General features: G+C 46.0%; 1 protein-coding gene across 3 annotated transcripts in view; it reads left to right on the top strand.

Moving 5' to 3' along the window:
* Positions 1-9,617, top strand: part of chd6 (chromodomain helicase DNA binding protein 6) — a 58,851-nt gene extending 49,234 nt beyond the window's left edge. For all 3 annotated transcript variants that reach the window (XM_084464209.1, XM_084464208.1, XM_084464210.1), the window contains exons 41-45: positions 553-1,164; positions 1,526-1,768; positions 2,101-2,232; positions 2,839-2,943; positions 3,202-9,617. In XM_084464209.1, coding sequence (XP_084320335.1) covers positions 553-1,164; positions 1,526-1,768; positions 2,101-2,232; positions 2,839-2,943; positions 3,202-4,587 — 2,478 coding nt within the window. In that variant the 3' untranslated portion in view covers positions 4,588-9,617. The remainder of the gene's footprint in view (positions 1-552; positions 1,165-1,525; positions 1,769-2,100; positions 2,233-2,838; positions 2,944-3,201) is intronic.
* Positions 9,618-12,921: the final 3,304 nt, after the last annotated feature.

Consider the following 12,921-nt stretch of genomic DNA (forward strand, 5'->3'; position numbering starts at 1 on the left):
TGAACTAACCTACGGCAGCTAACCTAGGTCATTCAAGCGAAGATTAGCACTAGGGTCAGTGCCCTGTTAAAAAATCTATCTGATACAGGTGTACAAGTACAAGTGTAGCCGACAGGCGTATCAGAGTCTCCACTCAGGTGTAACGGACATATCTATCTGGGTTCTATACCCAGGTGTAGTGGACAGGTGTATCTGTGTTGTATCCAAGTCCATATGTGTGTCTAACGACATTATCTCTCATTCTCTATCTCCCTCCCACCCCGTCTGTCTCCTCACCTGTCTCTTTCGCTCACCTGCTTGCCCACCCGTCTCTGTCCCTCCCAACCTGTGTCACTCTCCACACCTGTCTCGCCCTTGTCCCGCTCCCTTCCTCCCCGTCTGTCTCCCTCTCCACCTCTATATCTCTTTCTCCTCCTCTGCTCCTGTGTCTCTCTCTTCCCACCACTCCATCTATCCCCCCACCCTACTCCCCATCTCTACCTCACCTGTTACACCACCTCTCCCTGCTCCTGTCTCTCTCTCCCTTCCTGTCTCTCTCCCTGGTCCTGACAGTACAAGGCCCGTGGCGGGGGTTGTGGGCGTGGTCAGTGGCGGCTCACGTCCTTGCCTCTCTTACAGGAGAGGTTGGTGGCTCCGCCCTACCTCCCTGAGCTCAAACGGGCGGGGGGGAGGCGGCCCTACGACTATGAGGCCGCCATCTTGGCCTCCACCAGCAAAACGTCGGCCTCTTCTTCCTCTTCCTTGTCCGGCGCCGTCGGTGGTGACAAACCCCCATTGGTGGCTCCGCCATCTCACCGTGTGGGCGGGGCTATGTTGCTCAACGGCTGGCAGGAAGTGGCCATCGACCTGACCAAGCCGTCGGGAGATATAGCCGGAGGTACTGGTACCAGCAGCAGCAGTATGGGAGGAGGAGAGGGTGTCATGACGACAACAATGGCTGGCTCTGGCCACAAACTCCCCCCGCCCATCACCGCGCCGCTGGGGGGTCTGGACATGGCGGGCATCCTTCAGGCGGGCCTCATCCACCCCGTGACGGGACAGATCGTCAACGGCAACATGAGAGGAGACGACTCGCTGAGGAGGAGGAGGGGGAGGAGGAGGAACATGGAGGCGCTGTACTCAGAGTTCGCCAAGAGCAGAGGACTCCAGCTGCAGGAGGCCATGGTATGAGGAGAGGTGGAGGGAGAGAGGGGGAGAGGAGGAGGAGGAGGAGGAAGAGAGAGGGAGGATGAGATGTAATATGATGTTCTTTGGAATCCTAACTAGATGACCACACTAATAACAGCTCTCTTCTCTTCCTCTCTTTTTCTCTCTCACTACTCTCATCCCCTCTCATTCTTCTCTCCCCATCTCTACCATTGCTCTCTGTCGCTGTTTCTTCCTCCGTCCCCTTCCCCATCTCTCTTCCTCCCTTCTCTGGTATCTCTCCTCATTCCCTTTTTACCTCCATTCACTTTCTCTGTCTGTACCTCTCTGTCTCTCTTCTCTCACTCTCTCCTCCCCCCCCCCCCCCAACTCCATACAGGGCAGGGTGGAGGCAGTCAGCCACTCTTCTGTCTCCTCCTCCACCTCCTCTCCCTCTCCCTCTCCGTCGGACCGCCCCCCCGGGCCCCCAACCCCCTCGTCCTCCTGCTCCACCCCCACCCCCGCCCCCACCCCGCCCCAGACTGACACGTTGGCCTCTGATAGGCAGGCGGCCAGTAAGGGCCTTCTGGATTGGCTGAGGCAGAACCCGGGCTACAGCATGGATCTGCCAGCCTTCGCCCATGTGAGTCCCATCGCCAATGCTGTGACATCACAGAAAATCATTATTTGATATTGTTCTCCTGTTCAGCTGACCTTCTGTTCTTGTGTTGGGTTGGGTATTGTTTAAGCACACTAGAGGGGTTTCATTTCCAATACCAAATCAGAATCTTACCTACCGTACTGCGTGTTAACACATTTCTCTACAATAAATGAAGAAATTACGAAAATAACTGAAGAGGGCAGCTCTGATTTGATGCAATTCCTTCGGGACTTAATAGAACCTGAGTGAGTGACATTGGTTTCTTTCGTTGAAGCTAGTTAGCTGAGTTGAGACGTTACCCTCTCTCCCCCCAGTCTGGGCTCCATGGCCTGGTGGAGCGGCCCAAGCAGCGGCGACATCGCTGTAAAGACCCCACCAAGCTGGACGTCAGCTCCCTCACCGGGGAGGAGAGGGTCCCTGTGGTGCACCGGGGGACCGGGCGCAGGGTACGCACACTTCTCTGCACGCACACATGCAGTCAGTGACTGTCGGTCACTCACATATTACCAAAATATAAGTATATATCATCATTAGTATATATATGCATATATACTAATGCTCATACTAATACTAATGTTTATATATATGTATGTGTATGTATGTATGTATGTATATATATGTAAGTATTATACAGTAAGTATTATACAGTAATATTCATTTATATAAATGTATTATATATGTTATGTTTTGTATTGTTTTATATATATTTTTATTTTTTTATTTTTTGGACCTTCCTGTGTCTTGAATAAAGTTGATTATTATACAGTAAAATTCATTTATATAAAGCAACATGTATAATGAAGTAATATTAATTTATATAAATCAACATATATATTATTAATAATATGTCATATATCACATATCACATAAAATCCTTGTAAAAGACTAGAATAAATAAATAATATGAGCCGCAGACCACTTCACACACTAGAGCACACCTCCTAACCACAAGCTTGCGGATATGCCGGGACCCCTTTCCGTCTCTCCAGTAGGAAGCGGCAGTGCCAGTGTGTTGATAATCTCTCTCCTGTGGTTCCCTGGTTCCGCTGCAGCTAGGGGGTGCCATGGCTCCAGCCATCAAGGAGCTGTCCCAGTGGCTGGACGCTAACTCGGAGTACTACGTGGCGCCAGATTGGGCCGACGTCATCAAGAGCTCCGTAAGCAGCGCATGCAAACACTGAACGGTTAAAGATATGGCGTCCGTGAGGTCTTTGGTTCACACAAGGCCGCTTTGAGGGCGTAGATTTGCTTTCTATGGAGCATCGCCATTGTTTGAGACCAGAAGCGCAGATGATCGATGTTTGGCATATTGCTCAATCAGCGAACAGAGGAGGCAGTGGTTGGGCAACGTAATACAGCATGAGGTAACATTGAGTAGATATCGAGTAAAAAAACAATGCTTTTTCCTGTGCCAGGGTTTTCTCCCGGAGGTGAAGTTTGGGCGGATCCTGACGGAGCCGATCCACAGGGACCCGGGGTCGCGGCGGCGTGGGCGGCGGCCTCGCAGCGAGATGCCCAAGCCCCTCCTCTCTGTGTCAGAGGCGTCGGGCCTGGCCCCGCCCCTCTTCCTCAACGGGGGTCTGATGGGCAGCATGGACTCCATGGTGGCCATGCAGAACCTCCGCGCCGGCCTTCCGGGCATCCCCATCTCGGGCATCATGGCCGCCGGGTTCCCCCACGGCTTCGCCGCGGCCGTGTCTGCGGCGGGGGGAGGGGGCTCGTCGTCCGAGGACGGCAAGAACGGCCTGAGCATGTTGCCCATGATGCTCCACCACAGCATGTCCCACCCGCAGCATGCCATGTTCAGCGTCGGTGCGCTGATGTCGCCTCACCCCAGCTCCTCCTCCGCCGGGACCGCCATGGTCACCACGACGACCACGGTGCAGTCGGCGTCGGGTGATCTCAGCCCCTCCCCCTCCCAGAGGTCGATGACCTCGGCGGAGCGGGACGCCGCGTCCCCCTCCTCACGCTCGGGAGGAGGAGGCGGAGGAGGAGGAGGAGGAGAGGGGAAGGACCGGAGGAGGGAGGAGAAAGGAGGAGGAGGAGGAGCGGGCGCCGATGGGGGTCAAAGGTTATCGGGGGCGGACGCGGTAGCCATCATCACCTCCTCCAGTGGCGGTCACCTGACCTCGAGTCACCTGAGCTCGGGTCATCTGACCTCGCAGGGTGGTCACCTGAGCCTGCAGGGGGGTCACCTGACCTCGAGTCACATGACCTCCCAGGGTGGTCACCTGGGCTTTAACCCCTTCCTCATCCCCAGCATGTCCCATGGCCTCCTCTACCCCCACATGTTCCTCCCCCACGGGGGGGTCATGACCCTGCCCGCCATGCCCCCCACCCCCCCCAACGGCCCCCCTGCTGGCAGCCCCAAGCGGAGGAGGAAGCGGGTGAGGGAGGAGGAGAGGGTGAGGGAGGAGGAGAGGGAGGCAAGAGGAGCCGAGGAGAGAGACGCTATGGCGCAGGCAGGGGCTGAAGCTTTCCTTCAGCCGTCCAGCTCGACCTCCTCGTCCTTAGTCCCCTCCTCCTCCTCCTCCTCGCTCTCTGACCCCCCCACGGCCCACCAGAACCCTATCACCCAGGAACCTCAACCCCCAAACCCCCCTCCAACGGGGGTCTGCCCTGAGGAGCAGAGAGAGGAGGCGGGAGAGGAGGGAGGAGAGGAGGTGGAGAGAGGAGTGGCGATGAGGAAAGGAGAGGAGTTAGAAGGAGGAAAGGAGGTGGCGGGAGTGGTTGTTACCGGAGAGGAGGTGGAGAGGGAGGTGTGTGAGCCCGACAGACGTATGGATGGAGAGGTGGGCTAGTGGAGAACAGAAGAGAATAAGGGAACAAAGGAGTACAAGCGGTTCCACCTTCACCTCCTCTCTCGGCGCTCCTCCTTGACTGCAGTGTAAAGTTTGTGTCGTGTCCGTCGATGTTTATGTAAAGGATTTGTAACGATGACCATGAGGACTCGGTATGATTCTATGACATGTTTGTACACCTATAAGTACCCCATACCCCGCCTCTCTAGTGCTCCTACAGAGGACAAACTGGTCTGTCAGTCTTTCTCTTGGTGCAGAGTGTAAACCAACTCCTCCCCACCTCCTCCTGCCTCTTCATATCGGAGGAGCTCTTCAGTATTGGTGTGTGAATAGTATCGTAGTGATGTGAGCTGCTGTCTTGTTGATCTACTTTGGGAGGTTAGGATGTTCCAACCGGACACACGATGGTGGGACACTGAGCTTCTACACGGACATGGAGACCTGGACCGTTGGTTGGAAGGGAAACTGACTGAACATGTGGCCCTACTCAGACAGTGTTGGTACCTCAGGGTGAGGGGTGAAATAGTTATAATCAACAATTGTCATTTTGGAGATAGTTTCATCCAAAGAAAACTTGCGGTGATTACAGTTCATTAAGGAGCTGGTAGGGGTTATACAGTAAATACAGAGACCAGTCATTAAGGAGCAAATAGGGGTCAGACAGTGACTACAGAGACAGGTCATTAAAGATCAGGTAGGGGTTGGACAGTAATAACAGAGACTGTTCATTAAGGGGCAGGCCAGGGTTAGACAGTAAATACAGAGACGGGTAGGGGATAGACATCTTCCTCACGGAGGCCTACATGTAGATGAAGGATTGTGAGCAGTTGTAGTCAGACTTCCTGTATAGTGTACTACAATTCGGTCGTTCTTCCTGTGTTCCAAATTGACATGGTTGTATGAATTCAAGAGTCTAGATTTAATCTACAGAAACCTCGGTATCTTTACATATCTACCGATAACTATAGATTAAATGGTATTTGTAGATCCCTATCGATCGAGTTTTCTGTGGATGGTGCATCATATACAGGAATCTATACATACATGAAGAGGTGTGTGTAGATTCCTATAGATTCCACTTATGACTTGTCCACCCTGAATAAATTGAACCTGTCTGAGTAGGACTGCAGGAGAAAAAGAGAGGTCCTGATGCTCAGAGTATTTCACCCTGCTCTCCCTTGCACACATTGGTAGTCTGAGCGACAAGTTGAACTAGCCGTAGGCTTTAATGGAGTGGGAGGAGCTAAGGACCTAAGGTCATGTGACTGGGACTTGGGAGTATTTTCATTGGTTGGTTGGTGGCCAATATGATATGATTAGTGTTCTCAATTGTTCTGAAAACAACAAGATGGAGAGTCCATCAATTTAATCAGTTCCCAAATATTCCAGTCATGTAACTTAAATCTTAAGAATTTGTCCCCTTTTCATTTTCGAGACGATATCAATGTTAACGTTGGGAATAACGATCATTTGATATTGATTATGTATTTGTATTGTCCACCTTTTAACAGTAGGGTCATGTTGTATCAGTGTTAGAATGCTTCAAGTTGGATGAAATAATCCCGGGCATGAATGTTGTATCTTGCGTTGAAGCCGTCTGCCAGTCACCCAGATTTCACTTTAGTTTCACTTTCACAATGTTGTTGTTTTGAAGCCACCTTGCTGCTGTGTGGCCGCATTTAAAAGAAAAGGTCATTGATCTCCTGTCTAGGACACCGAACCAGGAGAGAACAAGGAAGAAACTAAAACTAAGAAACTACAATATGACTCCATAAACTACCTGGAAGGGTTTGATCGTACATGGGAGCTGAGAACAATCCTGAGATTATTTGGTTTCATTATTTTTGTCAGATGTTTGTCTAAAGATGTTTTTGTACATTTTTGCAACACATAGTCACTTTGAACCCCTTTTGGTCCTGTTACCAGGCCCTAATTAATGTACTTCCTGTTTGAAAGGCAACACACAGAATCACACACAGTCCAATAAGCAGCCAGGGGGAGGGGAGAGGTTCACAGGAGAAGCGGTTCTATTGGGTGGTTGGGTCCAGAGGTGGAAGCGGTGGAAGCATTGTCAAGAGACATGTAATGTTGTATTTCCCGTCAATTGTTTGTTTGGAAAATCCGATGTGTCTGTATTCAGCTGTTTGTCTCAAAGGGAAGAGTGTTAGAAGCCAGTTGACAGGGAGAGAGGAAGAGGAGGGAGGAAAAATAGCGCTGGAATAATTCATCTCCCAAGTTCCCCTAGATCAGCACGCAAGGACGAAAGGTGTCACTCCATCTCCATCCATGGCTGTATATCGCTTTCTAAACTCTCCTCATTCAGTCTGCGTTTGCTGGTCTTGGTGGTCCACCGACCGATGGCGTGACTTACATGGTGTGTCCGAGAGGAACCATGTTGTCCTCTGTGGGACACAACACTCTACATTTAGACGGGGAAATCATAGGCTTTATTTGCTCTCATGACAGGGTATGTATTTTGGGAGGGGGGTGTACGTCAGTGTTGTTCTTTTTGAAACAATGTCGGTCTGTTTTTTTTCTTCTGTTACCTGTAAATGAATACATTTTTGCACAGTATATTTTGATGAATGTTTACCTGTCAATGTACTGTCTGTTTTTTCCCCCTTTTTTTGTTAGGGCGTGTGTCTACGCGCCTCTGTTTGTGTGCTTGTGTGCTTGCATGCGCACACGTGCACACACAGTTCTGTCCTGGACATTGTTATTATTATTATTATTATTATTATTATTATTATTATTACTGAGCTGTGTATTTTATCTCTCTCGCCCCCGAAGGACACCTTCAAAAAAAACAAAAAAAACATGACAATTATTGTTGCCTTGTCACAATAATGTGGCTACATATAATTTATTGTACACTTTATCTTTTTTTTTTTTTGCTTTGCCAAATATGCTTTTTGTTTCTTAGATTTGTTTCATATACTCCACGTCACATGCCTTATTTAGCTAGCTTTATATAGACAATTGGTTACGTCTTCATATTGGAAATTATTATATCAAGACTTTAAGTTGAGTTGATCCTGAGTTAACCATCAGATGCATGCATACACAGCCTTGCCCATGGGCAGTACCAACCAGAGGGGTAGAAGTGACCTGGTAGTATTCTGGTACCCTAGTCCCAAGTCTCTCATACACTCTTGTGTTGCCCACGTTGCCTTTTAAAAGTTTGATCTGGAATTCTAATCAATCGGCCTTGAAGCACAAAGGAGAATATGAAACGGCAGTGCCTCTGAAGTCCCTTTAGTCTTTATCGCCTGTGTAACAGCCTGGCAGTGGCACAGTCGCTCCCACTGCTGGGAGGTGGGATCTCCCTGGCTGGGCTGGCACTGTTTGCAGACGATTTCATGTTTTATCTGCAGTGTGTTAAGGACCAAACCACGTCTTTACAAGTAGCATCGAGCTAAGCAACGTACACGTTGTATGCATACAAATTAAGAATTAGATCTTTTGATTTCTGGTGTGTCTTAATATCAACCGATTTGGCAACAACGTTCCAAAAGATTACTGTAATACAGTTCACTTTGTTTTCTATGTTTTTAACAGACAAAAACACTATCTTCCATAACTCCACAGCCCACTCATGCACCCAATGTTTTGTAACTGGTTTGCTCAGGTGTGAAAAAATGAGTATAACATTCACAGGTAAAGTTTGTTACAACAGTCAGAGGATTATCTAAGTCTTGATGTGCCATATATTATCTTTTCTTTGTCTTGGCTGTGTTGGTTGTTGGCTCTTCTCCTGTAACTCCTTTCATGACACTTCAAATGTTACTTTAGCCTCAACGCATAAAGTAATGCAGCTGTTACTTCGCCTCAATGCATAAAGTAATGCAGCTGTATCTCTGGTCACAAATCTGATTTTTAAATACTGCAGATGAAGTCTGCTATTGTTTTTACTAATTCTTGTTACATGTTCTGACAAGCAGTCAAACTGTGATGAACTTAACTTGTGCCACATAGCACATAGGTGGAGGGGTTGTTTAAATTAGCCTGTTATATAAACCAGTATTTGACTGAAATTTAACATTGTACAAAATGAATGAATCACATCAAGCTTGTTTTTGTTATTGTATGCACATTAATTGGAAGATTAGTATTTAACAAGAACAGATGTCGTTCATGCAAGCAAAATATTTTTCATGTTCCAAGTTTCAAAAAGAATTGATTGTTAGGGAAAATCCAAAACCGCTGATCCCAAACTGCCAGGACCCAGGGCTAACCTTCTCAAGATGTATTACATGTATTACTAATAGTGGGCTGTACCTTAGAAAGATCCACCCCCTAAAGTTGCAGGGGAAACTACTTCATGTCTTCATGAATACTATTTCTTGTATATAAAATATTTAGCGTATTATTTCCCTCCCCAGCAACAAAGGAGTAACACTCCAGGTCCATAACTCGGATGCACTTTTTACACATTTGATTCGGTTTCGATGCCACTTGATGACAACTTTGCGATTGGCATTCAGTAGTCTCATGAAGCCCACCGTGTAACCGAGAAGCTGCCGTGTTGACGGTATTCAAAGCAGTTTCTCTCTACAGTCTGACAAAGGGTCACTTTCATAGCAGAAAAACAAGTTAAAATGGTAAAAAGAGGCAAACAGCATGTATGACACACTTATCGCACTATAGAATGATATACCGAGAGAAATAAAAACACTTGCCAAACTTGCCACCAACACTTTTCAAAATTATTTTCAAAATGTCAGTATCAAGTTGAGTTACGTTAATGTCTGTCTGTAAACCACCTGAACCGTTCTGCTAACCGCTAGTAACATTGACCCAGCAGCACTGCTACACAATGCTAACGACGATACCTGGTTGATCCAGACGTACAACCTCCGATGGTGAATTAAAAACTGTTGTGTGGTGGGTTATTCAGTTTTATTTTTCTGTTTGTAGCTAGCTCTGTAGCTAGCGCTAGCTCGGTTTCCCCCATGTGGACCAATATCATCATCACAACTTGGTATGTGTGATCTTTTATTGTGCAATAAAAGACGACTTTCAACCTTGTACCTCACACGTCCTTGGTCTGTTTATCTAAAATATGTCCTGTGCGTCTCTGTTCTAGGTTTTCCATACCAACCCTGTCAGAATTGTTCCTAATCAGGGCCGGATCTACAGGGGGGTAATGGGCAAGGGGGGCTTTAGAGCCTTGCGGCCCCTTTGTGTCCTTAAAACTGTACTTGTAAAAAATAAACTGCCACTATGTCCACAAGTCTCTCAGAGCATTTAAACAAAAAATGAACTAACCAAATGTGTATAATTGGGAATGCAATCGTAGCTCCCCCCTGCCCCTCAAATACTTTACCACGGCCCTGCATCGAACGCGCATAGCGGAGATTCATTCACACCGTCTCTGGGACACAAAGCGAGTTGGAGTGCCGTGCACTGCTGCAGCGCAGCCCGGCAAAGAGTGCTTCGGAATGTAATGTCAGTTTCCCCAGGTAAAGTTAAAACACACCAATTCAACTTCGAATTCATTTTTTATTATTATTAATTTAATGTATGTTAAAGGCGATTGAGCATGCTGCATCAGTAAAACAGCACGTCCATTAATTAAACATAAGTGCTCGCGCATGGTGTTTTGAAGCATTTTGCCCGATGATTTTTGATATTATTCAACACAAGACAGCTTGATACAAAATATTAATAACTGACATTTGAACCCACTGCATAACGTTTAATAGGGGGTCCCCGTTTCGGGGGCGAAGTTACAACACTACACAATTCTACCTAGGAGATGACGCATTTTTATTTGATTAGCTAAGCAGTAACCTGTCTACCAGACCTATACAATTCACTCTCATATCACAGCAATGAGGCTGCACAAATTACACCAGGTCACATCCTTTACTGTAAAAATTGGGAAAACAAAAAATGTGTGATTAAGTAGTACATGACCCTACAGTGTATTTTAATGTGACGCTTATAACCAGAACTTTTTACATCTTGACTTTTGAAGGCCAGAGTAGCTCGACAGTGACAAGCAGCATATAAAATGAAAAGGAAAGCTAAAAGTGGGGGTATTGCAATTTCTTTGCGAAGAAAATTTAGAGAAGAGCACAAGAGGAGTATGAGGGAAAGGAAAAAGGCGAAGACAGTAGACCTATACTGGAGAGAGCAGGAGGAGGCCACATAAAGAGATGACGAAATAAGTGATGAAGAAGAAGGAAAATAAGATGAATGTTAGGGATGAAGAGGATACTTCAGATTCAGACAGGGACAGAGGCAGGGAGTGATCAGAAGGCAGATGAAGATTACCGGGATACAGAAGGTCCTGACGTTTTCTGTTGTATACTGTATGTTAGGGTAAGTAAGCCTATATGTAAATATTTACTCTTATTTTATCATCTTAAAGGAATAATTCGTTTTGTTAGTGGCTGAGATACAGCAGGCAAGAAGACATCTTGAAATAAACCGAACAAATGGCAAATTTCAGTGACTGGTATGCATGCATTTATCGCTCTGTAAAAATTGTAATCAAATAAATTCGTAGCTATATCCAAATGGGCTTTTTAAATATAAACTAAAGTTTTTACAACATGCAACCAGGGTATTATCGAAAGGCTCAGAAATAATTAATTAATACACAAAAAAACAACAATACTAGCATTGTCCATAACTATTAATAGAGTTAGGAACAGGTCATTAAGAAGACACTGAACAGGGGCCCATCGAAGCAATCCCTCTTGTTACCAGTAGAGGGCAATGACCTACTCAGGGCAGGGCTTTCCGCTAGGAAACTCCTGTTAATGGTTGTTTTTCGCGGCTTTAGGAGGACTCTACTAGAGTAAATGTCCAAAAGAAGCCCCCCGTATACCACACTCTGTTTCCACTTCCATATCCTTTGCAGAGCAGAGCAGGTCAAGGGCAAAGAGAAGTATTTTCCATCTTGTGGTAGAAGTGGCTAGGGATTACACAAATCCTGTCACCATAGTTTATTTTGTGCTGTATGTTCTGTAGCTAAGATGGAGATGCAATGCACCTAAAAACCTAGAGTGTATCTTATTGGAAAAGGTAATGCCTAACTGTTTACATACTAAGCTATTCCTGCATAGAATACGGTTAGGCTTTACACACAATCCAATAAAACACTAATTTAATTACTGAAACGCAGTTCTGACATACATACATGCTGCATGCAAGAAGGAATGAGAGGTAGAGGTAAAGAGAAAGCAGATGGCAGGAGGTAAAGAGATTTTTTCTTTGGGAGAAATCTGTGTGGTATCAAGAGCATCGCCTTCTGCCATAAATCCTCCAATCTCCCTTGAACTACCAGTCAAATCAACCATCCTGTTTCCTGCTCGTACAGGAAGTGCTAGCCTGATGACAAATACATGAAGATGTCAAGACATTTAAACCCGGAACGATTTGAAAGGCTCCAACCAACCAGTCCATAAAGATTTAAAATGCAGTCCAAAATACCAAAATTGATTTAGGAACTTCTGAAGTTGAAGAGGTTAAACTGTCCATGAAGAGTTATAGCAACACAATCAAACAAAATCAAAGTCCATAAGGAGATAAAACACCATTGATTACAAGTAAAAACAGTCCATAAAGAGTTAAAGCAGAGCTTATATAGAGTAGACACAATCGATAAAGAGAAAAATAACCAGTTAAAACGGCATATAAAGAGTTAAAACACAGTATATTATGAGTTAAAACTGTCCATAGAGAGTGAAAACTGCCTTTAGAGAGTTGAACCAGCCCATAAAGTGTTAAACAGCCTTTAAAGAGTTAACAGAGAAATTGGATGAGTGCAGATTGTTTGGCTCTCCTTTTTCTCCACCTCTTCCGTTATTTTCACACTCCTCTTTTCCCTCCGTCCGTCGAGGGTGACTCGAGGGGGATTATTAACCGTCTTCAGACTACCAACCCTGGAGTGTGCCCGATGCCTTGCCCATGGGTGTGAGGCGGGAGCTCGACCAGCCATCCCGATGCATCTGCTGTTGCTCTCCACCGTGACGAGCATCCTCTGGACTGTTGCTCGCATCACCTCCGCGCTCAAACCCTCCGGTGAGCTACCATCAAACTTCTAGGCGATTTGCGGTTCTACGCTTTGCATAGGATTCATATGCAACCTCACGATTTAAATGTCATTAAGTATGATGGAAAATCAAAGCATTTTTATATATGTTCTCAATACATGTGGAATGTTTTGAATTTAAATTACACTCATGCCACATTTAGTCTTAGAATAATTAATTATTTACCGAAAGATAATATGAATATAAAGTTGTTTCTGATTGATGTATAGTTTGTTTTCATAGTTTGTTTGGGAAACTCAAATGCTTTGTTATAAAACAAGATGTTGGC

Source organism: Micromesistius poutassou (assembly GCF_964030765.1).
Source record: "Micromesistius poutassou genome assembly, chromosome: 2".
NCBI classification, from domain to species: Eukaryota; Metazoa; Chordata; class Actinopteri; order Gadiformes; family Gadidae; genus Micromesistius; species Micromesistius poutassou.